This window comes from Lampetra planeri, chromosome 42, assembly GCF_965212315.1.
Source record: "Lampetra planeri chromosome 42, kcLamPlan1.2.h2, whole genome shotgun sequence".
Lineage (NCBI taxonomy): Eukaryota > Metazoa > Chordata > Hyperoartia > Petromyzontiformes > Petromyzontidae > Lampetra > Lampetra planeri.
Genome location: NC_136148.1, coordinates 9984258 through 10011477, shown reverse-complemented (window position 1 = coordinate 10011477; position 27220 = coordinate 9984258). Strand labels below are relative to the sequence as shown.

Below are 27220 nucleotides of genomic sequence, written 5' to 3'. Positions count from 1 at the left end.
GTGCTGGTGACGGTGTTGATGATGGTGATATTCTTGTTGGTGGTGGTACTGGTGTTGTTGGTGGTGATGCTGATGGTGTTAGTGGTGGTGGTGTCGGTGGTGGTTCCAACGAGCCATCCTGGGTTTAACCTAGCTGGATTGTGTAAGGAGCTCACAAATCCTTGAAGGATCTGGACACATTCCCACCAGTAAGCTCCTTCGGCAGGCAAGGCTGCGTTTGCTGGGTCTTGTAGCCCGCATACCCAAGCAGTTTCTTTTTGGCCACATAAAGGGGGCTAAACGGCCACGACATGGGCTGTCGAAAATATGGACTGATGCTGTATGGGAGGATGTTGAGTTGAGTGGACTTGTGAAAGACTGGTACCAGCGGTGTAAATAGCATCCTTCACGAGGAAGCTCGTGAAGGAGGCTACTGGACAGTTGGAGGCAGACTGCCTCCAACAACAACTGAGGGCAGAGGAGTGACGCTCACAACGAGTGGCGGATAAAATTAGGCAAGTTGGCACAGTTGGGCATACAGCTGGTGTATCTACCAATCATCTCAGCCAACCTTTGGAACCTGGGTCTGTCCCGTGACGTCTTGTCAGCGAGCCTTCGACACTTCGTGTGGCCTGAAAGTGCACCTGGCCTGGCAAAGGCGCCGTGGTGACATCATCGCTACTAAGTGGCGAATGTCGGTTGTTGTTTTTGTGTTTTGTGTTGTGAGTGATTGGTGATGATGTGAGTCTGTGTTGATGATGTGGGTTCATGGTGTGAGTCCGCATTGTGACTTGACTCGTGTTGAGATGTGGGTGCGGTCACACCTCCTCGACTCTACGTGATCCTCGGCTTCGTCTCCTGCTTCGCACGCAGAGACCTGGACTGCGCGAGAGACGCTGTTAGTTCTGTGCACACTGCTCTGCAATTGGCCACCATGGAGGTACGTGTGGCTCTTCGACTCGTGTGGTGAAGTATTAATGGACGTGTGCTCTCCACTCCGCGTGTGGCTACCTGTCACCTATCCGTACACCTAAGTGTGCATCGGCTTGGCTGCCTGAGTGTGTGTGCATCTATCAGAGTATCTCCCCAAGATCCTCTCTGTGTACCTGCCTTTCTACGTTTTAATAATCTACTGTACTTTTATCTATCCACTACTGGATGAAGGCCTCCTTCCTTGAGACCCTGCTACCCCTCACGATCCTGTGATGGAATAATCCACCAAGCACCGATTTTGTCGCTCCATCTTTCTAGCAGCCATCCTCTCAGACGTGTTCCGATACTTGGCTGCACCTCCGTTATTGTTCTTGACCATCAGCCATCGTTGTTCCTTGTGGCCGTGGCATGTCCTGGCCCAGCCCTACTTCTCTTAACAGTTTGAAGGATGCCATTAACCTGCGTGTGTCCTTTAAATACACACGTGTCTCATTGTTAATCCAAGTGTGACATCTAACATTGGCCAAATATCCGAACGCTGAGAACTGACATCTCAGCAGGACCCTCCTGAATGTGGAGCCCAGGATCTCAGAGATCCTGGCTCAGTGCTCGCCGCTTGCACTATCTCCCACATCTTGCTAAAGCCTATGTGGTGGACCTTTGTCTTTGTGTGTGTGTGTAGATGAGCCAATCTGGAGTGGCGAGGAATAAGGGCGAATTTTGTACCACGTGGAGGGCGCTGTCCTCAGAGGGCACCGCCTCCATCTGCATCAAATCACCGCAAGGTAAGAACAGGAATGAGGGATGTCACAGAGGGCCATGGTGAATGGTGGAACATCACGATGGCCATGTTGCATGGTGGATGTCACAGTGGCCATGATGCATTGAAGATTTCATAGCGGCCATGATGCATGAGTGATATCCAGGTGGCCAAGTTGCATGGGGGACTTCATGTTGGCAGTGTTGTATGAGGGACTTAATGGTAGCCATGTTGCATGGGGGACTGCATCATGGTGGCCATGTTGCATGGGGATGATTATTTGTGCTCTGGCCTCAGCACATCACACGCTTTCAGATGCGCTTCCGATATTAGGAAGCCACTGGAGCTATACACTTTTAAATCATCTAGATTGAAAACTAATTTCTTGAAAATTTATTTGGGGCATCAAGTCCGATTTAGTTACATTTAATTTGTATCCCAAAGCACCTCCATATTCCGTCACTAAGGCCAGAACGGCGGGGAATGAGGCCTTCGAATTTGGGTGATGAACAGGCGTCGCCACCCCACGCCAGCAGGGGGCGGCATAAGGGTAGCCGGTTCGTGAAGACCCGGCCCACGCCGCCTGGAACCCCCCTCCCACCTTCTCGGAGCTCCGGACCTCAGCAAGCCTCCCGAGGAAGATGCTGAAGGAAAGCGCTGGTGCGTTCACGGAGGATCGCAGCTTCCCAGGTCCGCGCTGCCAGGGTCACCTTGTAGGGGAAGTGTGGCCACCGAATGGAGAACTTGGCAACTTGTGAGGAGATGGAGCATTGTAGGAGAGGAGCGCAGGGAGGGGGATGGAGGTCAGACATTGCACGAGAGGAGGCGAGTCACGTCTGAATGCCTACGGGATGGAGGAGAGCACCGGCCTCGCTGAAACGGGGGCTTCCATGCAAAAGAATCGACGAGAATAAAAAAAAACAAGGAAAAAAATCGAGCGTGTTGTGAGCATTGATAGACAGTGGAGAAGTATCAAGAGGCATGCTAAGGGAGGGTGGCTTGCTACAAGGGGTAGGAGTGGTCCCTTCATCGCGCCTTCTTCTCTCGTGATTAGACTGCTCTTTCTCTCCATCGCGACGCTCAATGTTTACTTTCAGCCGGAACGCTCCGGATCGCTTACACCGGGAATAATTTTGCACTCGCACTCACCAGCGTGGTGAAATATGATCAAATGACCCCCATTGTTAACGCGACGTACGGGAGGGGCCTTCATCCGTTGTTGTGCTGAGAATGACTGGAATGGATTTTATTTTTGACGCATGCTGCAGTATCCTGCATTTGGGGAGTGGCGGTGCAGTGATTGGTGGTCTCAAGCTGCATTTCCAAGAGGGTCCTGAGGGCAGGAGCTGAATTGGTCGTCGTGTGTGGCAGGAAATTGGAATGCCCGAACAAAACCTACGTATATGGAGGGGCTAACACTCAAGGAACTAATTTTATTTTTGTTCATCAGACAGCCCCAAAGACCCACACACACAAGACAGCCAGCAAAAAACATGACTATTAAATGTGTCACCGATAAAGAGATAATAAGTGTCTTGAATCGAGCACGGTTATAGGAATATTGGAAATACAGGGGGTAAAGTTTACGTGTGTCTGTGCATATATTGTGTCGTGTCGGATGTGTGAGGAATTCCACTTCAGCCTTTGCAGTCTGTCACGAGAATTATAAAATGCACCACGTGACACCCAAGTGTTCAACAAAAGCTGGTAACGAGACAACGACGCACACATCTGCAGCCTTCTCTCTCAAGTGATATAATTTTGCTAAGTTCATTCCGAGCCTACGTTGATCCCCCATTGCGGCGTCTCCCAAGAACTTTAAACAACCCACCGAGCCCTCCCAGCCACCGTCGTGTTCCGATCGAGCCTGGCGACACGTGGCTCGGTAACGCGAGCCTTCGATTGATAACGGGGCGCAGGAGCTCACTCAGCAGACTCCCTCGCAGCGTTGCGGCGATGACTACAGCCTCAAGCTAAACAAGCGCAGAACCTGCAGATCGCTGTGACATGTAAAGATGAAACCGTGGGAGCGCAGCGTGCGTTGTGCACATTTTCCTAGGAGTAGCTCTCGTTTACAGGAGAACATAACTACGTGGAATACACGTACAGGAGAACATACGTCCGTGTCACTCGACCACTTCCAGCATGCTGTTTAAGGAACTACCCTCCTCACGGCGTGTATTAATTTATAAAAATGTCAGGATAATTTTTCAACAGGTCTTGTGCACGAGTGGTTTAAGTCAAATCCATTGGTGCTAAACTAGTTTTGCGTTGCCAGACGTGACATGTTGCCTCCACCACGAGCAGCTTCCATTTGGGAAAGATCAGTGCACAGACACTCCTGGGCTTAAACACGTTTATGGCCAAGTAATGGCAGTGGTGCCTAAACGCGGAACAAAAACACAACATTAATTATAATACCGGTCCCTCCTTCATAGCGGGGATAGCCTGGTGGGACAGTGGGTTTTTAGATTATTAGATCAGCTGGTCGTGAGTCTGAGCCTAGCTGGCAAGGTTATAGGGTCATTTGGTGGATCAGTATTTTGGCAGTAAGTTACCAGGTTAGAGTGTTTATTGGATCAGTAGGTCAGCTGGTGATCTGGTGGATAGGCTCAAAGTCAAATGGATCGATTGATGGGTCAGAGTTTCACCAAGTTGGTGTATTGTATTGGCCTCGGTGTCTTATAGAGTCAGAGGGTGAGCAGGTCGGGTGTCGGGTTCATATATATTGTTGCGAAAGTATTTTATTGGGTCATAGGATGGGGTGGCGAGTTATCGGTCTGTAAGTTATTTGGTCAGTGTGTCAGGATGATGCGTGTTGGGTTATTTACTCGGTGGGGGTACCCGTGGGCTGGCGGTCGGGTGGGGGTCGTCCGTCGGGTTGGTGGTTTGGCCGTTCGGTGGCCGCGACGTCATCCGGCTATCCGTGCAAGCGTGGGTGGAGCAGCCCTTCGGCGAGACGGCTCTTCTCCTGCTCGTACCTCTGTACCAGCCGCCTGCCGGAGTTGACTGCCATCTCCTCCTCGTAGCGCTCGCTCAAGCTGCGGAGAGACACCAGTGCCAGCGTCACAAGCGTGGTGGCACCAGCAGTACCCCGAACTGAGCAGAGCCCGGACTCGACACGCACTTGGATCGACCAGACCAATAAACAAAACAAAACTAGCTTCGACCCTAACTGCACGATTGTTAATCACGCCACGCGATACGCACCTGATAAAAGCGCCGAGTTGCATGCGTGAGAAGTTATTATTTCCAATCGTTCAATATATTTGACATTTAGGCCCATGGTGGTGATGGTCAATGTGACACCGGTGTGGCAGGTTGGTTTGCGAGCCACCCCTACCACGCGAGACCGCAGCTAACAGAGCACACAAAACGTAATAAGTTATTACATTTCATCATTAAACGGAGAATAATTGAGAAACAATACGAATGATAACAAGACCATACAAATTATCTGATCAGGAATCGAATAGTGGCCTCGCAATGAGAGTAGTTGAGTTGCTGGGGAGGGAGTGGGGTGGAATGCCGGCCCCTTGTGAACACCACAAGAAGCCGAGGGCAGAATAAAAGCGCGATACTGCCATCGTTAGCGTCAGCGCAACAGACTTCACGACCAAGACCACATCTCATTGGCTGCTTCCACTCGCTCAAGAGGATGCCGAGAGTTTCTTGACAGTCTAATTGGGGACAGTGAAAACACACGGGTTGTCAGATATTGCCACACTCAGAATGAGGAAACTGAGAAGTGACGGGAGTGGAGGTGGAGGGCATTTGTTCCAAAGAGGACGTCGCCGATACGTTCCACGTCCTCATTGGGGTTTCCGTCTGGCTCCCCGTGCGTGACCGTGAGGCTGAGCTCGCCCGAGTCCTGGGCCATGCGACCCGCGCTCTGTGGTGGCGACATGTGGGCAGAGAGCCGCGTCACTCAAACAATTGCTCGGTCACCAACTCAAGAGGACAGAGATCCCTCCCATCGCCTCAAGAGACCGCCGGGGCAAATGTTGCGAGCGAACATCTGCTAAGGCCGGGACAGCACATGAGGGGGTGAAGTGGCCAGCACGGAGTGGGTGGCCAGAACTAGGCCCGGCTCACTCTGTCTCCCCAGTGACCAACCCTTGCCTCCATTCAGACGAATGGCCAAGTGAGGGAACAGCTGATGGGAAGCAGGTGGCCAGGGTGGGTTGATGAACAGTCAGCTGGATGAGTTCTGAACATGTTGCAGGTTGGTGTGTAGAGACAAGGGTTAAAGGGTGACCGATAATAACAAAATGTGAAAGCTGCCTTCTGTTTACCCAGGAGAGCCCTACTGAGTCTTAAGACATTATCAGGAGGCTTCCGCTACATTGGAATGTTTGGCCAATTGAATGGAGTGGTGCGTGTGGGAGGAAACGGTACCAAGTAGAACGCCATGCATATGACAAGGATGCACCTCAATGATACGGAGAGATGGAATCAAGAATCCATCGATGCCCGCCTTCGACTAGTCATCTTGTGGCCTAAGCCCACAACACCCGGTATTCCCAGGGAGTCTCCCATCTAAGCACTAAGCCTGCTTACTCTCCCAGAGTCAATGAGATTGTGTGGTGTATTCAAAGCCATTGGGTTGAAGGCAATCGACAGGCAGAGCGAGTGGTGGGCGCGTGGATGGCAGTACAAGTGGCCGATGTAGACCGCTCTGATTGGATAGAGGTGATCGAGCCAGATGATTGCGTAAGGAGTAGCAGAGTGGTGCATCGTGGCCGTGATCGCACATCGAGTCGTCAAGCAGGTATTGTGTGCAATGCAGTAGAAACCAGTTCTGAACTGTCACACCGGTGGTGAGAGGCTGCTGACTTGGGGATGTTTGCTCCAGCTCCAATTCGGAGTTGGGCCAACTGTAAGAAGGGAGGCCGCGCACTCGAACTTGGGCTGGCCGTGACAATTTTACCAGTGGTCGAGATCCTCCCGCGAGCTCAGGGAGGCCGGCTCGGGGCGCTGGCACTGCAAGTCGGCCACGGCGAGGGTCTGGAAGTATGGGGATGTCCGCTGCGGGTGGCCGCCAGACGAGACGCCGGGTCGCTGCGCGGCAACAACGACGACGGGGAGGCCGATGATGAGGGCGACGGGTGCGAGCAGCAGGGGCAACAACTGCGACAGAAAAAACTGATGAGGCATTGGCGCTCACATAGCGGATAGCGCACCACGTTCCGGACCTGGCGAGCCGAGTTCGAGTCAATCTCACGGTTAAGAATGGCAACAGCAAACATCAGAACCGATTTTCCATTTTCTTGTGCGCTTCTCGTGATCACCTAGCTTATAAATAGTTGCGCATTTACAAATGTCCCAACTTACTTAGATTCAGATGAATACGAGAACCTGATGTGGCATGTAGTGAACGTCAGCACGGGGGAGACGAAGGCGGCCGGCCATGGCTCTGGTCACACCACCTCCCTTGTGTGCAGTGCCGTTCTTCATAGGTGCGCACTTGACCTCATATTCTGTGTAGGCTACAAGTGTGCAAGTGTGTGCAAGTGTGTATATACAATGGAGTGTAGAGAGTGGAAAGTGGAGAGTTTTCTAGATCTGGGCAGTGTGCTTATGATCAGCTCCGGTTTGACAGCAGAGGTCTCACTCTAAATCAGTCAGGCAGCATTATATATTAATCGGCTGTCTATACTTGTGAAATGTGGACCCCTGTCATGGAACATCTGCGCTGGTTAGAAACATTTAGGCTGGCCTCTCTACAATCCATCCTTGGTTTAACCAGGCTGGATTGTGTGAGGGGCTCACAAATCCTTGAAAGATCTGGACACAGTCCCATCAATTAGCTCCTCCAGCAGGCAACGCTGCATTTGCTGGGTCATGTAGCCCTCATGCCCCACCACCGCATGCCCAAGCTGCTTCTGTTTGTCCAGTTAGAGGGCTAAAAGGGCAAGAAATGGGCTGGAGTAGAGATGGACTGATGCAGGACTGGAGGATGTGGAGCTGAGTGGACTTGCTGAAGACCGGTACCAGCGGTGTCAAGATCGGCCTCTGTGGAAGAGGCTCGTGAAATACGCTACTGGGCAGTTGGAGGCAGTCGCCCTCCAGCAACAACGGAGCGCGGAGGAGCGACGCTCACAACAACGAGCGGAGCGCTGGGTGGCTAAAGCACAACAAGTTGGCACAGTAGGGGGCACAGGTGGTGCATCAGCCAGTCATCTCGGTCATCTCAGTCAGTCAACCCGTGGCACCTAGGTCTGCCCCGTGACCTCCTGCCAGCGGGCGTTGGACACTTCACGTGGCCTCAAGGTGCACATGGCCTGGCACAAGCGTCGTGGTGACGTCACCGCCACTTAGTGGCGAATGGCGGTTGTTGTTATTGTTGTGACTATGGATCTCTATGTAAATCTTCGTGACTCTATGGGTGTCTCTTGGAGGAGAGTGACAAGAGCAGGGGGGGTTCTTACCGTAGGCAGCTAGAGACGAAGTCTACCAAGGTGGGGTCGTGAGTGGCGACCGCCTCGTGGAGCGGGTAGCTCCCTGAGAATATTCTCTCATTCCAAGGCATCCCCGAGCCGTCTGTGGGAATGACGAGATACAGGAGGAACACTGTCACAAACCACGTTGGCCTCGCACAGCCGCCAGTGCAGAAATGCAAAAATTTAGCACGATGACTCGGCGTGGGGTTGGGATCCGCCACACCACCCTGGGTTTTGACTGCAGTATAAATTTTTACCGTGAAATATTTTGAGCCGTTTGATTTGCAAGTGCCAGTTAAATACCCCCGTAACATCATTCCAAAGGAGTAGACCGTTGTGTGCCAACGTCATGGTCCGAATTAGAACATTTACACTGCCAATGACTTAATTGGGACGAGACATGGCGACATTAACCCTGACGTGCAATTACTTCGGGCTTCGTCTGTGATTTCCCAAACCTCCGATTAGCACTGTTGGTTTTGTATGGTGCGAAATAAACTAAACGTACATATATAGCTGTAAACTTTCAGAAGAATGCACATGTAATGTAGTAACTCGGCGGGAGACGACTTCACGGGTAACACACTCTTTATTTTACCAAACTCGTTCACAGGTGACTAACACCCACTTAGTATCTCGGGTGACAAACACCCACTTAGCTACCCTGGCGACTAACGCCCACTGAGCTACTCGGGTGACCAACACCCACTTAGCTACCCTGGCGACTAACGCCCACCGAGCTACTCGGGTGACCAACACCCACTTAGCTGCTCGGCGACTAACGCCCACTGAGCTACTCGGGTGACCAACACCCACTTAGCTACTCGGCGACTAACGCCCACTGAGCTACTCGGGTGACCAACACCCACTTAGCTACTCGGCGACTAACGCCCGCTGAGCTACTCGGGTGACCAACACCCACTTAGCTACCCTGGCGACTAACGCCCACTGAGCTACTCGGGTGACCAACACCCACTTAGCTACTCGGCGACTAACGCCCACTGAGCTACTCTGGACACTCCCTGCCCGGGGTGTCCGTCTTGACTGTGGGTCCCCAGCCCGACCCACGTGGGCGTCGGACCCCGGGTCCCACAGTCTCGCCTCCGAGCCACACAGGGCCCCGGTCCCTACAAGGACGGCGGGACTAGGGGTCTCGGGGCACTAGGTCTTCAACTCCGTCTTCGGTCTTCAACTGGATAACTCTCCCCGAGTGCTCTCGCGCGTCCCCCTTTATACCCCACCTGCGGACGTCGCTGCGAGCACCCATCCTATTCGACCAATCACTGGGCGCTGGCTACGATCCTGTTTTCCCACCTCTCAGCATGCCTCACCACCCACGCCGCGCCGCCCCGTCATCTGTCACTCCCGGCGCGCGCGTCCACACCACGCCCACAACGCGTGCCCAACCCCGCACCCCGCGCCGCCCCGTGATCCATCACTGTCACAGTCGGCGCACGTCAACACCACCACTACATCACCCCCTACCACATAGCTCGCAGCCGACCCGGCTGCTATAAAAATATACAAATCCCCCTGTGTGCCCCGTAACACAACACAACAACAAGAACAACAACTAACGTAACAACACAACACAACGCGAACACTACCATCCGCAACCATCAACCAATGCCACCGCGACAACAGAACAATATATACAATCCGGCGAGTGACAATAGCAATGTGTATGCAGAAAGAAAAATAAATGGAAATATTTTTTTTTTTTTCTCTCGACTCGTGCAGCGTCCCATTCTTTCCGAGCGTCCCTACAACGGGACATTACCCCGGCAGAGGGGAACACCGGGCGAGCTCGGTGTCGAAAAAAAATGTCTTCATGAAAATTGTTGTGCCCTAGCCCGAGTCCGCCTTGCCGGTCCGTCGTACGGCACCAGACGCGGTTGAACGTCCGGTGGTGCCGGCAGTTCAGGAAGACATTGGCCAGGCATCGAGGACCCGTGCGTGCCGCGGGGTTCAGGTTCCCGTCGGTCAGCAGCCGTCAAGCCCGAGGCACCTGGGGGTGGGTCAGGTGGAGACACGTGAGGATCAGCCTGCGACACCTCCCTCCCCAAGTCGACGGTCACATCACACGCCCGGTCGTTACGGCACAGAACGGGGTCACACGGTGCCGCATAGGGCTTCAGTCGGGAGGGGTGCACGTACCAACGGCGTTTTTCCCATTTAATCTGTATACTCTGGGGTCGTGCAACCCGCACAATTTCCACCGGTCCCCTCCAAGGTCTCAACAATTTGGGGGACGTAGCCAACGGTGCATGTGGACAATGCAGCCAGGCCTTATCGCCTGGTTTCCAATCATGCGTATGCACCCTCCGCCCATGCAATCTCTCGTTCGCGATTTGCCGAGACCGCGAATTCAACCTCGCCGCCTCCCGCGCTTCAGTCAATTTGGCGATATTAAATTTGATGTGGTCTGCCAATTTTGATTTTGCACGTGGCTGGGAAATCCCCAGTTGGACGTCCATGGCCGGATCGGCCTCCCGCCCATACATAAGAAAAAATGGGGAAAACCCCGTCGCCGCATGAGGGGCCATTCGATAGGCCGCGAGTACCCCCGGCACCTGTAAGTCCCAATCAACCTGATCGTCGCAGACCTGTCGGCACAGCATAGACGTAATCGTCCTGTTCAGACGCTCAACCATCCCGTCAGTCTGCGGGTGGTAGGGGGAAGTACGCACTTTCTTTGTACCCAACAGGTCGCACACCTCGCGCAACAAAACGCTCGAAAAATTATTTCCTTGATCCGTCAGCAAGCGTTCGGGGGCGCCCTTGTCCAAAACATAACCCTGGACGAAGGCGTCCGCCACCGCTGCAGCCGACTGGTTGGCGAGTGGCCATGCCATGGGCCATCGGGTGAAGTATTCTACGCCAACCAGCAGGAACCTATTTCCCCTCGGTGTAGCAGGAAAGGGCCCCAAGATGTCCAACGCAACCAATTCGTTTGTGCGCGAAACTTGAATGGATTGCAGCGGTGGATTAGCTGCCAATGGTGGCGGTTTTCTTTTGGCGCACCCTACGCATCCCTTAAGAATGTTCGCCACGTCGTTACCCATCCCCGGCCAATAATAGTCTCGCTGGATTAGGGCGAGCGTTTTGTGAAAACCCAGATGCATGAGCCGTTCATGAGCTGCCAGAACAACCCTACCCCGCATAGCAACAGGCACAACGAGCACGTGACGCCGGGACATGTTGTCCCACTTCATCAAAAGGCCCTGTCTGCACACCCAGGAACCGACCCGCGCATCCCCTACCTCGGGAGCGCCAACTTTTCGACGTAGCGTAAGTAGGGAGCTGTCGGACATTTGGAGACGGCCCCACTCAATGAGGGGCAACGACAACAGCGAATCCCTCCCCGTGGGAGCGTCGACTCCCAGGGTGTCAGTGGCGGCGAGCGCAACTCCCGGGGTGTCGGCGACCGGGGGTTTGCACCGCGCCGATCCCAACAAACATGTGCAGTCCGTGCACGGTGGCAACCGCGACAAGGCGTCCGCATTTGAGTGTCGCAATCCCTTGCGGTAAATCGTCGTGAATTGGTAGTCCTGAAGGACCTCTAACCATCGGGACAATTGGCCCGATGGCTGTGCCACGCGCATAGCGTATTGTAGAGCCGCATGGTCCGTACGGACCGTAAAATGACGGCCGTAAAGATACGGCCTGAATTGCTGTGTAAAAAACACAATCGCTAACAATTCACGACGAGTCACGCAATAGCGTTGTTCGGCGGGGGAAAGAACTCTACTACCATAGGCGACCACCCGTTCAACCCCCCCGACCACCTGTGAGAGCACCCCCCCGATACCCGTGTTGCTGGCATCTGTGTCAAGCAAAAACGGTTGTGTGAAATCGGGGTAACACAAGGGGGGAGCCTGCACCAAGGCGTCACGAAGGGAGCAGTACGCAGCCTCCTCTTCCGCCCCCCAGTGAAACCGCACACCCTTAGCCGTCAAAGCGTGCAGGGGCCTGGCTATGGTGGCAAACTGCTTGACAAAACGACGGTAATAGGAGGCGAAACCAATAAAACTGCGAACCTCCGTGACCGAGGTTGGCGTTGGCCATGAGCTGACGCAGTGCGTCTTAGCAGGGTCTGTCGAGATCCCTGAACGACTCACGATATGGCCCAAATACCTGACCGATTCCCGAAGCAGAAAACATTTAGCCGGTTTAAATTTAAGCTTAGCGGAACGCATCCTGAGGAACACCGCTCTCAGTCACTGGAGGTGCTCCTCAAAAGTCCGACTGAAGACGATGATGTCGTCGAGATAAATCAAACAGGTGTCCCATTGGAGGCCCGACAAAACCAATTCCATGAGTCTCTGGAACGTGGCGGGAGCGGAATGTAAGCCCATGGGCAAACGGTTGAATTCAAATAGGCCACCAGGTGTCCGGAAAGCGGTTTTAGGTTTAGACTCGTTATCGAGTGGCAATTGCCAAAATCCGGAAAGCAGATCGAGTGTGGAAAAAAACTGTGCTCCCGCCAAGGCATCCAGCGACTCATCCATCCTGGGGAGCGGATACGCATCCGCCATCGAGATTTTGTTTAAGCGGCGGAAATCGACACAAAACCGCAAGGACCCGTCCTGTTTTTTAACTAGGACAATAGGAGCACCCCACGGACTAGAAGAGGGTGAAATGATATCGGCCGCCAACATATCATTAACCGCCGATTGCACATGCTCCTTCTCGGCTGGGCTGAGCCGGAAGGGATTCTGTCGAATAGGGGCCGCGTCCCCTGTAGCTATGTGGTGGCGCAAGAGGTCCGTGCAGCCGATATCGTACTTATGTTTGCTGAACACGTCAGCAAACTCGAGTAGCAAACCCCTCAATGCTCCCAATTGCACTTTGGACAAGTTAGCAGAACCGGCACAAAACGAGTCCAACCACTCTGTCCCCTCGTCACTTGGAGGATGCGACTCGACAGTGAAATCTGCTTGAGCCACGAGCCGTTCCTCAACGGGTAGCGGCGCGGCGTGAGCCAGCACCGTTCCCTGCGCAATTACGGCCGGCCGCGACCCCGTATTCAGGACCATTACGAACGGCTCACTGTCCCCTCTCACCATGGTTTGAGCAACCGCTAAGTCGAGGCCCCTTCTGGCCCTGTTAGACGGCCCCAACAGCACCCCCTGTGCCTCCGCACCCACCTCGAGTGGTTTCCTCAACCGAAGGGGTACCAACATTTGCGATCCCGGGGGCACCCGTACAGTCTGAGTTGCCAGCGCCTGCACCGTCGCACAAACCGTGCGTATTTTGGTAGGGCTCGTCAAGAACGCAACCCGCCGACCTGACGGAAGCTCAATGCAGGCCTGATCTATGAGAATTTTGATGGGCATTTTGGACAAAAAATCCGTACCTAGCAAACAGGGAACGGCCAGCGATGATGATACAAAAATAGGGCCCGCCAATTTGATGTCACCAATGCAAATAGTCGCCCGAATCTGGCCGATGATCCCCAGGGATCCCCCATTCGCCGCATAAATTGGCACGTCCACTGGCAGAAGGGGTCTACTTTGGACGGGAAGAATGTTATAAATAAGGTCCGAAATGATAGTGGCCGACGCACCCGTGTCCACAAGCACCCGGACCTCAACCCCGTCAATAAACCCCGTTACCACGGACGACCCAGCCGACGCAGCCACTATCCTGTGGGCCAATTCGGACCATTCGACTGCTTGCGGGCCGTGTACGGACCCCCCTCGCCGAAGTGAACCCCCGGCACCCAGCCGCGAACCCCCCACCGCCAAGCGGCGACCCGAATGTGCCGTGTTAGTGGACCGAGCGTGTGAGGTGCCGCGACTTGCCGGGTTTTGTTGGGATGACTTGTGGGCCTGGTCGTCGTCCCGACGTGGTCCTGTGGCGCGCTGACGCGGGGCCCGGCACCCGGCTGCGACGTGACCCCGAAGGCCGCAGTTGTAGCAGACGACGAGGGACACCGTAGGTTTCGGTTGCTCCAGCTTGCGGGATGAACGTGTGGGCGAACGACCTCCCGTTCTCCACTCCCCCGGACGCGATGCAGCGAAGGCCTGCTCCTGATCCGCAGTTGGCTGAGGTTCGGCGATCGTGGCGGCCAGTGCCGCGTTCCCCGCCAATTTGCAGACGACCCCCGGCTTGCGTTTGAGGACCTCGTATGCGTGAATGCTCGTGGCGATCGCCAGGGAGCAGATATCCATTTCGTCCGCCACATTGATGGGGACCCCCAACTCGTGGGCCAACGCCAGCAGCTGCTCCGTCACCATGGCGTCCTTCCCCTCCTTGTCCATGCGGGGAAAAGCTGCGTCCGCCAAGGCGAGCAGCGCCGTGCGATAGGCGAGCGTCGTTTCTCCAGCCACCTTTCGCCGATCGTAGAACTGGTGGCGACAGGTGGAGGGCGGTCCGAACACCTTCGCCATCAGGTGTAGTGCGGCCTGGAGCGTAGAGCGGGACGACCTTGCAGCAGATGTGAAGGCTGCAAGCGCGTCGTCGTCGAGCATCGCTGGCAACGCACACAGGGCAGTGGTGTCGGACCACCCCGACATTTCCTGATGAGCGAGGAACCTTCGTTGGAAGGCTCCCCAGTCGCCCCCATCCGCCTTGAACGCCGACAGCGCGGGCAATCTTTGCTGGAGGACCCGATCGTCGTCGACGTCGGAGAGATTTTCCCGCGCTCCGCTGTAGTTGTGTAAAATGTCGGCTCGGTCGTCAGGCGCAAAATGGAGAGCTCCGGCGCGCGCTGATGACGTGGGCTGCGCTGAGCGGAGGTCTCCGGCCACGTGGTGTCCGTGCTTCCCGCCAATCGATGGCGGCCCCTCAAAAACGGCGGCAACTTCCAGACTTTTGGCGCAAAGCGCCTTTTGGCGGGATCCCTCCAACCTCGCTTTCTCCACCAACCCCGCAGCCGTTTTTTCGCTCGCCGGAACGGAGATGTCCGCCAAGACAGCGGCGGCGGCGAGTAGCAACTCCGCCAACCTGGAGTGTGCGTCTTGGAGGCTGGTGTCGGAGGCGAGCGGAGCGTCGGCCATCACCGCGAAGTGCTGCATCGGCGGCAACTCCTCGTCCTCTCCTCCCGAGGTTGGTGTCCCCGGTACGCCGTCGTCTTCCCGACCTCGCTCGTGGGTACGGGTAGTCTTCCTCGTGTCCATTCTTCTTGAAGACAGGTTTACTTCTGACGCCAGTTGTAATGTAGTAACTCGGCGGGAGACGACTTCACGGGTAACACACTCTTTATTTTACCAAACTCGTTCACAGGTGACTAACACCCACTTAGTATCTCGGGTGACAAACACCCACTTAGCTACCCTGGCGACTAACGCCCACTGAGCTACTCGGGTGACCAACACCCACTTAGCTACCCTGGCGACTAACGCCCACTGAGCTACTCGGGTGACCAACACCCACTTAGCTGCTCGGCGACTAACGCCCACTGAGCTACTCGGGTGACCAACACCCACTTAGCTACTCGGCGACTAACGCCCACTGAGCTACTCGGGTGACCAACACCCACTTAGCTACTCGGCGACTAACGCCCGCTGAGCTACTCGGGTGACCAACACCCACTTAGCTACCCTGGCGACTAACGCCCACTGAGCTACTCGGGTGACCAACACCCACTTAGCTACTCGGCGACTAACGCCCACTGAGCTACTCTGGACACTCCCTGCCCGGGGTGTCCGTCTTGACTGTGGGTCCCCAGCCCGACCCACGTGGGCGTCGGACCCCGGGTCCCACAGTCTCGCCTCCGAGCCACACAGGGCCCCGGTCCCTACAAGGACGGCGGGACTAGGGGTCTCGGGGCACTAGGTCTTCAACTCCGTCTTCGGTCTTCAACTGGATAACTCTCCCCGAGTGCTCTCGCGCGTCCCCCTTTATACCCCACCTGCGGACGTCGCTGCGAGCACCCATCCTATTCGACCAATCACTGGGCGCTGGCTACGATCTTGTTTTCCCACCTCTCAGCATGCCTCACCACCCACGCCGCGCCGCCCCGTCATCTGTCACTCCCGGCGCGCGCGTCCACACCACGCCCACAACGCGTGCCCAACCCCGCACCCCGCGCCGCCCCGTGATCCATCACTGTCACAGTCGGCGCACGTCAACACCACCACTACACACATACTAAATACGCTACATTTTTATTAACTATTATGTTAAACCCTATAGGATCAATACATGGGTTTTATTAACTTTAATTTTAATTAACAATTCATATTTACCGTTTGAAACCTATAGCCCCGACAACCAACGTGAATCACAATGGTGCATTATATATCATAAGGCATGGTTGGTCGGAAATAATTCATGATCTATTAATATTTTTTTCGTCGGGCCAAGATCTGTCCAATTTTGTATCGTAATACCCTCCACCATCCTACACAGCCAAACAAAACAAATGGTCATGACGTGTTGTATAAGCGTTTGATGGCGAATTCCTGGATTTTGTTCTGACTTATGACCTCGTCTTCTGAATATGTTTGATGCAGTGTCGAGCGAAGCGTCATTATCTCGTTGGAAAATTTGGTTGTTGTGAGGATTTCTCTTCAACGTGTCCCAGTGGTTGAGTTTAAACGACCATAATTGGTGTGTCGTTTCAAAGCTTGTGCATGTGACCATTGAATTTGTTTTGGCTTTTCGAGTGGCAGATGGTCCTAAGGACACAAACATGATCAGCTATCACCCTCCGCTGCAACTCACAAAAATATTGATCCTTGCAGGGAGCAGTATCCCACACAAACCCAGGAGGCACCCCAGGACCTACACACGAGGCAGACAAAGACAAAGGTCCCCCATAAAGCCTTAGCAGATTTTTGCAGAAATTGCTATTAGCAATCACCACATTAGGTACTCGTTTCAGGCTGCGCCAATCTTGGGGAGACCCAGGACTGGTTTAGATAATCGTAACTGACGTTGATAGTCAGTGGAAATGGAACTTGGGTCGTGCAGTGACCACTACGCTACCGTTCCCCACGTATTAGGCACAAGCAGCGTTAATGGCACAGTCCGACCTCAGGCCATTCGCACGAATTTCAGCGGTTATAATCTGGTGGCTGTCCTGGATAATTCTAGGATTTGTATTATTAACTGTAAAATACTCTGCACTATCTACTTCATTCACAGTGCGGGTTGGAGACCCCATGATGTCACTGGAAATTAGTCAGCGATTGTGGTCCCGCGTCACAGCCCAAATTCGCCAAGTTACTCGCAAATTAATAAACTGTGGTTACACAGCTGCAGCCGCAGCAATCATTGCTTTATACTGGCAGGCTGACGCCTGTTTGTAGGCTAACTTCTGGCTCGTATTGTGCCCAATCAGCTGCTCGACAAAAGATGTGGTGAAAGTCATTGCATGCCAAGTGCTCTGAGACGCTCAGCGTAAACGGTACTTTCTGAAAACCAAATACGTATCGAAAAAAACAACCACGAGTGATTGCAGCAATCCCTGGCCAACCGTAAAATCGTGAATTTAGCAACTGGGAAGTTTGAGTATACGCGGATTTATTTCTGTATACCTGTGTAGCGGCATTGTTACGCGCAACATGTATACTTACCAGCGTAGCCGTATTGTATGGGTCACATACCTCTAGTGGCGCCCTCAGTGTGTAGGGGGCGCAGAACAGCCAAGGGGGCTGTTGAGTGACGGGTGTACGACCCAAGACTACAATAACCGTTGAGGGAGGGGGCTGGGGGGGCCAACAGTCAGACCCAGACCCTCTCGAGAGAAGGCGGTTGGGAGAGAGGAGTATAAAAAGGGCAGCTCTCCCAGCATGAGTCAGTCCGCACTCACCTCAAGACCCGAAGACATCTAGATAGCGCCCTGGCACTTCCGACCCCCGGCCCTTGTCAGGGCCAGGTCTGAACGGCCCAGTGGCGGCACCCGTTACCCTGGCAAGGTCGGGTGAGCATAGCCTCCCCTAGGTCCCTTAGCGGAAGAATTCCCGATAGCAGAGTATAGTGTGAGGGCACACTAAGTGTGAGGACGTGTCAAAGATTGCTAAGTTAGAATTTAAGTGTGAAACTTCTCTCTTAAGAATTTTCACACTTAAATTCTAACTTAGCAATCTTTGAAATATGTGATCGACCAGGCTATGCGTTAATTGTGTGTTGACCGACTCTCTAACATTTCGATATTTTGCTAGGTTATTTAATTTAGTGTGTTCTTTCTTCCTCTCTCCTAATGTTCAAGCTTGCGTACTTTACCACGCGTCGCCGTACTCATTGATATGTACATTTTTTCTCTAACCCCTCCCTCTCTCTGCCCCCGCCCCCCTCTGTCTATTAAAGGCCTCGCCACAGAGACGATCACCCCTCTCTGTACCTGTGTTACTCTCTCTGTATCTTGGTGATATCTGTCTGCTCATATGTCTGTCTATAGTTTTCTGGTTAGATTTTTGTTGCTATTTCATTTATACCTGATGATGATTGCTTGTGTTGCAATCGAAACGTCGTATGCTATTATTTTATTTATTATTTTATCTTTATATGTGACTTTACCGAAAGAACCAAAGAGTAATTCCTGCAGTCACGAAAGCTCCAAATTAAGATTGATGGGAATGTGTTCAGATCTTTGAAGGATTTATGTTCTCCTCACACAATTCAGCTTGGTTAAACACAAAATGGATATTTGGTTCTTTCGGTAAAGTCACGTAGGTGTTGCGCCATAACAAGGCGCTGTAAGGAGCTTACCTGCCACCACGCTCACGGGCCGACAGGGGGCAGCCGAGAGAGAGCGAGGTGGGAGGCCCGTGACCGGAGGTTGACACCCCAGACCCCCCAGGGGCTGGGGGCTGAGGGGGATGGGCTCCCCCCACCCCTTCCTAAGACCCCTTAAGATTTAAGACCCTCTAAGACCTTCCAGAAGGTTCTGGAGGGGGGGTCATGAGGGGAGGGGTAAGCCCAACCTGGGGATAAAAAGCCGACCCTCTGAACGGGTCCAGCAGTGTTCGCCAACTCAAGCTTGAAGACATCTGAAGACCTGAAAACTGGACCAGCACCCGGGAACCCTCAACCGAGGCTCTCGTTAGAGCCGGGTTGTGGCGGACCCGAGGTAGCTCGGACACCCTGGGACCCTCCCCGAGGCTCTGGTCAGAGCCGCGGTGTAGCGGACCAGGGGTGAGCCCCGTACCCTGCCTGGGACGGGTCGGTCCAGTCTTCCCTTAGCCGCCGTGGCAAGGGACCGGTGTGTAGAGTAGCCTGGAGTGTGTAGGACGCGCTAGAAGGGAGCGTGTACCTCCCTTAGGCTATCGGGTTGAAGGGGCCCACTTCAGCAATTGTTTCTTGCTGTGGTTGTCCCACCTGATGACAGACGCTTGTGTTACGCCCGAAACGTCGTGATTTAATTAATTTTATTTTATACCTACGTGACTTTATTGAAAGAACCAAAGAGTATGGATCCCTACAGTCACGAAAACTTCAAATCTAGATTTACAAAATGGATCATAGGCAGGCCATCCTGAAAATTTCGAACTGGTGCAGATATTCTATGAGAGGGGTCCACATTCCGCAAGCAAAGAGAAGGAAGGGCAAGACTGTTTCCGAAATACCGGGATCTTTGTGTCGAGTGACAGACCAGGTAACTTCCACACAGTGTTAAGCAGCTGATCAAAATATAATGCCGCTCGACTGATTCAGAGTGAGAGCTCTGCTGCCAATCTGGAGTTGGTCATGAGCACACAGCCCAGGTACGGACACTTCTCTACTCTCTCCACAACTGCACCATCACGGTGGGGAGTTGACTCAGTGGAGTATTGGATTATACAAAATATATGAGCAGGTGCTTAATTTGGTGAGGCTGATAGTAAGGCCTATCTCTTAGTGGCACGCTGCAGGTTCAGCAGCAGAACCTTCAACTCATCAGCGGGCAGCAACCACCAGATCATCACTGTGCATAACATGGTTGACCAGGAGGATCAGCCTCCCATTGTAACTGTACCAGATAAAAATTCCACAGGTACAGCCATAGAAGGCTTCTCAAATTACATGGTCGAACATGATGTAAACAATGCAGGAGCCAGATGAGATGCTGTCACACCCCAAGATGAACAGGGAACGGCTACGAATGATGTTGCTCATGAGCGGGAATTGAACTCGGGTCGCCAGGTTCATAGCGCACACACATACTCATGCATGCAGTTGAGGTCACTTACTTTGAGAAGTCTCATGGAAGCTGCAACCAAAGTCTGTTACCCGCATGGTCCCAGCCATGGGGTCCTTGACCAAGATGTTGCCCTAGACCAGAGGACGGTAACGAAAATAACAAACAAAAAATGTTATTCGGTAACAAGTATAACCAGTAAAAACAAAGTTTTTGCACACAGCGTTGGTGTACGGTGCTTTTTCTGCAATATTTTGCTGTCTTTTCTTGGATTTTCTGTTTGCACTTAATCACATATTCACTTTAAGATGTTTTCTTGTTCATGTTTTTGCTTTTTTGTTTGTTGCGGTTGCACCCGATTCAAGAGCCGAATGGCTCACAGGGCTATACCTAATAAATGAACTTGAACTTGAACTAACTCTGATTCTTACCCATGTGTCAATGGTTCAATTTTCACATGAAATTTCATCGAGGGACTGTGTTGTCTTGGTGTGGTCTGGGACTGCTTTTGTCCAAGCTTGCGTTTAGTGTTGAAGTATTGGCAGGAATTGTGTTGAAATATCGGCAGTAATTTATGTACTTGTGCCATTTGTACTTATATATTTTAGTTATTTAAATTATATATATATAGTTTAATGACTGGATTACCTTTTTTCTCTACCTCGCACTCCTATCACTTGTTGTATTGTTTCGTGTTTTTCTGACCCTCCTCTATTCGGTAAAAAATAGCTGGATAGCTCATCGGACTCCTTCAGGATAAATAAATATTATGATTTTTCTCCGGGTTGTCCCTCCGTATTTATAAACATGCATTTATAGAACTTGGCTGCTATAACTTTATACGTGAAAAGCCACTTCATTGAGCTGTTATTTGTGGTCACGTGGCTTCTGAAAAATATCTATTTTGCTGTGGGCCTGACCTGGTAAAATAAAAAAAATATTACATTTTTTGTTTAGTGTGTGGATGATTGGGTGGGTGGGTGAGTGGGCAAGTGCATGGATGGGTTTATGGGTACTAAGTGAGTGGCTGGGTGAGTCAGTGCCTAGATGCATGTGTTGTTCGAGATTGAGTTTGAATGGCTTGGTGAGTGGGTGAGTGTGTGAGTGGCTCGGTGGTTGAGTTAGTGTGTGCTTGAATTCGTGGGTGGTTGAGTGGGTGGGTGTTTAAGTGAGTGGGTGAGTGAGTGGGTGAGTGTGTGGGTTAGTGGGTGGGAGAGTCATATAGTGGGGGACCACAGTGGCGATATGTTAACTACCTCGCCTCGTATCCTGACCCTGATGCCTCTACATTTCCCTCCACATTTAGAAACATGCATTTAGAGGAGTTGGTTGCTATAAATTTATACATGATAAGCCACTTTGTTGAGCTATCATTTGTGGCGATGATGCTTCTGAAATAAATATTTATAGCTCAGTGGGCCTTACCTGGTAAAATAAAAAAAATATTAAAATTGTTGTTTAGTGTGTTGATGATAGGGCAGGTGGGTGAGTGGGCAAGTGCATGGATGGGTTTATGATGACTAAGTGAGTGGCTGGGTGAGTCAGTGCCTAGATGCATGTGTTGTTCGAGATTGAATTTGAATGGCTTGGTGAGTGGGTGAGTGTGTGAGTGGCTCGGTGGTTGAGTTAGTGTGTGCTTGAATTCGTGGGTGATTGAGTTAATGGGTGATTGAGTTAATGGGTGGTTGAGTTAATGGGTGGTTGAGTTAATGGGTGGTTTAATTATGGGTGGTTTAATTATTGGTTGGTTGAGTGATGGGTGGGTGATTAGTTATTTGGGTGGTGGGTGATTTGGTGAGTCGGTGAGTGGCTGAGGGAGGGGGGGGTGGTTGGGTGAGTGGGTGGCAGGGTGAGTGTAAGTGGGTGGGTGGGTGAGTAGGTGAGTGGCTCGGTAAATAATTGAGCAGCTGGGCGAGTAGGTGAGTGTATGGGTGAGTGTGGGTGGGTGGGTGAGTGTGGGTGGGTGGGTGTGTGGTTGGGTGAATGAGTGTGTGGGAAGGAGGTTAGGTGGGTAGTGGGTGGGTTATACATTGAGTGAGTGCGTCAGTGACTGGGTGAGTTAGTGGGTGGGTCGGTGAGTGGGTGGGTGGGTTTGTGAGTGGGTGGGTTAGCGATTGAGTGGCTCGGTGACTGAGTGCTGGGTGGGTGAGTGTGTGGGTGAGTGTGTGAGTGTGTGGGTGTTAGTTAGTGGGTGGGTGGGTGATTGATGGGGTGGGTGGGTGAGTGATGGGGTGGGTGGGTGATTGATGGGGTGGGTGGGTGATTGATGGGGTGGGTGGGTGATTGATGGGGTGGGTGGGTGTATGAGTGAGGATATGGATGGGTGGGTTTGTGAGTGCGTGAGGAAGTGGGTGGTTGGGTGAGTGCTTAAGTGGGTGGGTCAGTGAGTGGGTGTGTGGGTGTGTGTGTGTGAGTTAGTTTGGTATGAGATTGAGTGGGATGCTGGGTGAGTGGTTGAGAAGATAGGTGGGTAAGTTAGTGAGTGAGTGGGTGGGTGAGCGGTGAGTGAGTGAATGGGTGAGGGCTGGGTGGGTAATTTAACGTGGGAGGTTGAGTGGGTAAGTTAGCGTGTAAGTGAGTGGATGGTTGAGTCAGAGAGTGAGGCGCCAAGGTGGTGAGATGTTCACTATTTTGCCTAGTATACAGGAGGATTCGATCCCGACCCTGTCGCCTGTATATTTGGAGTTTGCAAGTTCTCACCCGTGGTCGCCTAGATTTTGTTCTAAGTCCTCCGGGGTTTCCCTCTGCATTTAGAAGCAACATGCGTTTAGAGGATTTGGCTGCAATAAATGTCTCTGTGATAAGCCACTTGGTTTATCTATGAGTTGTTACAGTTATATTCTGAAATGGATCTATATAGCTCAATGGGCCTTACCTGGTGAAATAAAAAGTAGTTTAGTTTAGGGGGTAGGTGGCTCGTTGGGTCGGTAGGTCTGTTGGGGGTCGAGTTGGTGGCAGGTTGAGTGGGTGAGTAGGTAAGTGGCTGGGTGAGTGGGTGGGCTGGTGAGTGTGTGAGTTAGAGATTGAGTGGGTGGACGGGTGGGTGTGTGATTGAGGGAGTGAAATGGTGAGTGGATGGGTGAATGAATTGTTGAGTGAGTGAGTCAGTCAGTGGGTGTGTGGGTGGGTGCGTAGGTAAGTGGGTTCGGCAAAACAACCCCCTACCTCCTCACGTTGCCGGACGGGCAACTCTGTTGTGGACAGTGCTTTGGGAGAAGGGCCAATGCCGATTGGCCTCTCCCCTCATGGCGTCTGTGACCAAACGGGGGCTCTGGATGGGTGCAAGGGGCTGGTAACCCCTCCACCTTCAATTAATTACCACAAAACCACGAATTAATAAGCTTGTGCCGGAGGCCCCGGGAAGACAGGCGTCTATGACGTCTCCTGGCCAAACTCCAATTGGCGAAGCCAGGAGATTGAATATTTTCCCTCGGGGCTCCTCCAGAAACAACGAAAAACCACTTCGTGTGGCCACATGGAATGTTCGAATGCTCACTGCGGAGGAGAGGCTGCCACTCCTCTGTCGGGAGCTGGACCGGTACCACCTGGATCTCTGTGGCATTCAGGAGGTCCGGTGGACCGGTTCTGGCTCCTGCCACCATGAGGGGTGGACAGTCCTCTACTCGGGGCAGGAGACTGCCAAACAACAGGGTGTGGCTCTTCTTCTAAACAAAAGAATGAAGGGGGCGTGGGAGCGTGGCGGTGAGGTGTGGGAAACTGTAAACCCCAGGCTACTTTGGGCTCGCCTTCCTATCAACCGGAGGCGAGGAGTGGTGGTCGTGGTTACTTATGCCCCCACCGAAGACGAACATCCGTGGAGGAATGCAGGCAAAGCCAATGAGTCAGATGCCTTCTATGACCTCCTGTCACAGGTGCTGGCTAAAGTGGCCACTCGGGATAGAGTCATCTTGTTGAGTGACTTTAATGCCTGAGTTGGTCATGATACTGGCACCTGGTCTGGAGTGATTGGAGTGCATGGGCCAGAACAGCTCAATCACAACGGTAGGAGTCTGCTAGATTTTAGTGCAGCCCATGGGCTTGTAATTACCAACACGCTCTTCCGGCATCGGCGCATCTACACAACATCATGGATGCATGCCGGGTCCAAGCAAGAACATCTGCTGGACGACATAGTGACGGACCAGCGGATGCGAGCCCATGTCCTTGACACCAGGACCTACCGTGGAGCTGATCTACCCTCTGACCATCGACTAGTCATCTATAAGATGCACCTGCCATTCTTCCACTCCGGTGGTGGGTGTACACCCCAGGACCCCATTCCAACCTAAAGTGGCCTGGTCTCAGTAAGCTGATGAAAGTTGCAAGTGAGAATTTCATCGTCGCTTGCGGCTGGGGTTGGCATCGTCCCCCACTCCCCCTGATGTTGAGGGTAAATGGGCGAGGTTTAGGACTGTGACTCATGCAGCTGCAATGGCTGCTTTGGGTATGCGGTCCACACCTCCCCAGAGACCCTGGCTGACAGAGGAGGTGTTCAGGATAATTGAGAAAAAGCGACAGGCCCACTTATCGGCTACAGCATTCCACGTCAGAGAATGAGGAGGCTTACCGCAGCCTTCGCTCAGAGGTTCGGAGAGCCATAAGGCGCTGCAAGAATGGGTGGTGGTCGCGGGTTGCTGAGGAGATGGAGTCTGCCTCGCGATCACAAATCACTATTTAACTCCATCAAAAAAGTAACCTGCAGCACCACACCGATTGCCATCAGGGGAAAAAACGGTGATCCAATCTCCGAGCCCCAGGAACAGGTTTTCAGATTTGCTGAGCATTTCTGTGAGGTCCTGGGGGAGGGGAAATCCCTCTGCCAGGAAAACATCATGGCACAAAGTGGGGATGACCCTGCTGAGGCTACAGTGCCTCAAATATTGGAAGAAGTCACCCCCTGTGAGTGGGTGGCTGAGGTGCCATCTTTTGAGGAAGTACTGAAGGCGATCCGGAGTCTGAGACCAGGAAAGGCACCGGGCAGAGATGATCTCCCAAGCGAAATGTTGAGGGAGGGTGGCGTTTGTGCACAAACTGCCCTATATGACATTATAACAACAGTCTGGACCACTGGATGGGTTCTGCAGGATCGGAAGGATGCCCTGGTGGTCCCCCTTTTTAAGAAGGGGGACCGCACAGACTGTAACAACTACAGGGGCATCTCACTCCTCAGTGTGCCGGGAAAGGTCCTGGCAAGGATTATTCAACATCGCCTTGCTAGACACGCTGAGGAGAGGCTTGCGGAGCCCCAATGCGGTTTCAGGAAAGGGCGGTCCTGCACAGATGCCATATTTTCTGTCCTTCTGCTTCAGCAGAGGTGTAGGGAATTCCAACAAGACCTACATCTCTGCTTTATTGACTTGGTCAAGGTTACCATCAGTAGGCCTGGACTCTGGGTTGTTCTTCATGCTTTCGGAGTCCCTGACCCTCTGCTCACGATCATTAAGGACCTTCATGATGGTGAGGGGGCCCGGGTAAAACTACGTGGCCGGGAGTCAGAGCCATTCCCTGTACACCTTGGGGTGCGACATGAATGTCCTCTGGCTCCCACATTATTTAACATTTATTTTAACCACGTAGTTCGTGAAGCCTTGAATAGCTGTACCGGGGGAATTTCCATTTGGTACAGATATAATGGGAGGCTGATCGATGCCCGGGTGCGATCAAGGGATGGCTCCCTATTGGTCAACCACGTTATGTATGCTGATGATTTGGTAATAGCTGCTCATTCAGGAGGAGTTGGAGACGCTGCTGCTGAGACTGGAGCGTGCCACGAAGAGGTGGGGCCTTACCATCAGCCCCACCAAAACTAAGCACCTGCCTGGGTATTTTGTACCATCGGACACTCCACCCACACAACTCCCAATCGGTGATGGGGCAGTTGTGGAGAGTTTTCCATACCTGGGCAGTGTGCTTATGACCGGCTCCAATCAGTAGAGCAGCAATATCTTTTAATCGGTTGCATAACGCTGTGTGGAAGCTACCTGGTCTGTCACTCCGCACGAAGCTTCAGGTCTTCTCGGCCACAGCCATTCCCTCCCTTCTCTACGCTTGCGAAACGTGGACCCCCCTAATGGAGCATCTTCGCCGGTTAGAAACATTTAGGCTGGCCTGCCTACGATCCATCCTGGGTTTAACCAGGCTGGATTGTGTGAGGAGCTCACAAATCCTTGAAAGATCTGGGCAAAGTCCCATCGGTGAACTCCTCCAGCAGGCAAGGCTGCGTTGGCTGGGTCATGTAGCCCGCATGCCCAGTGATGTGGTACAGGAGGACGTGGAGCTGAGTGGACTTGCCGATGACTGGTATCAGTGGTGTCAAGATCGGCCTCAGTGGAGGAGGCTCGTGAAGAACGCTACTGGGCAGTTGGAGGCAGTCGCCCTCCAACAACAACGGAGGGTGGAGGAGTGACGCTCACAATAACGAGCGGAGCGCCGGGTGGCTAAAACACAGCAAGTTGGCACAGTAGGGGGCACAGGTGGTGCATCAGCCAGTCATCTCGGTCATCTCAGTCATTCGACCCGTGGCACCTGGGTCTGCCCCGTGACCTCCTGCCAGCGGGCGTTCGACGCTTCACGTGGCCTCAACGTGCACATGGCCTGGCACAAGCGTCGTGGTGACGTCACCGCCACTTAGTGGCGAATGGCGGTTGTTGTAATAGGCAAGTGGTTAGCAAGGTGTGTGTGTTTTTGAGTGGGTGGGTGTTTAAGTGGGTATGTGGCTGAATGGGTAGCTGGCTGAATGGGTGGGTGAGTGGGTGGCTGTGAGTTAGAGAGTAGAGCCCCATGGTGGTGAGATGTTAACTACCTTACCTTTTGTACAGGAGGTTTTGGGTTCGGTCTCGACCGTGACGCCTGTATATTTGGAGTTTGCATGTTCTCTTCGTGGTTCATGGATTTTTCTTCGAGTCCTCCGGGTTTCCCCTCCATATTTATCAAGATGCATTTAGAGGAACTGGATGCTATAAATGTCTACGTGATAATCCACTTGGTTAAACCATCATTTGTGGCCATGTTGTTTCTGAATAAGATCTATATACT

The 27220-nt window shown here is 52.8% G+C and overlaps 1 protein-coding gene and 1 long non-coding RNA gene across 2 annotated transcripts; one reads left to right on the top strand and one right to left on the bottom strand.

The window, feature by feature from the left end:
• The first annotated feature begins 850 nt into the window (after positions 1 to 850).
• LOC144732395 (uncharacterized) lies at positions 851 to 3254 on the top strand. Its single transcript, XR_013588202.1, has 2 exons — positions 851 to 919; positions 1595 to 3254. It is a non-coding gene; the product is annotated as an uncharacterized LOC144732395 (long non-coding RNA).
• A 1315-nt stretch (positions 3255 to 4569) lies between these two features.
• On the bottom strand, positions 4570 to 7029 carry LOC144732394 (uncharacterized). The gene is made up of 2 exons (XM_078613912.1): positions 6603 to 7029; positions 4570 to 4713 (listed from the first exon to the last, which is right to left on the bottom strand). Exons 1-2 carry the CDS (start codon positions 6827 to 6829, stop codon positions 4593 to 4595), a joined length of 348 nt encoding a protein of 115 aa, XP_078470038.1. The 5' UTR covers positions 6830 to 7029; the 3' UTR covers positions 4570 to 4592.
• Positions 7030 to 27220: the final 20191 nt, after the last annotated feature.

Bases quoted from the DNA above. Each gene is read 5' to 3' on its own strand.
- LOC144732394 (XM_078613912.1), bottom strand. From the start codon at position 6,829: ATGCCTCATCAGTTTTTTCTGTCGCAGTTGTTGCCCCTGCTGCTCGCA. The intron at 4,714-6,602 runs GTAAAATTGTCA...GTCTCTCCGCAG, and splicing joins CGGGAGGATCTCGACCACTG to CTTGAGCGAGCGCTACGAGG.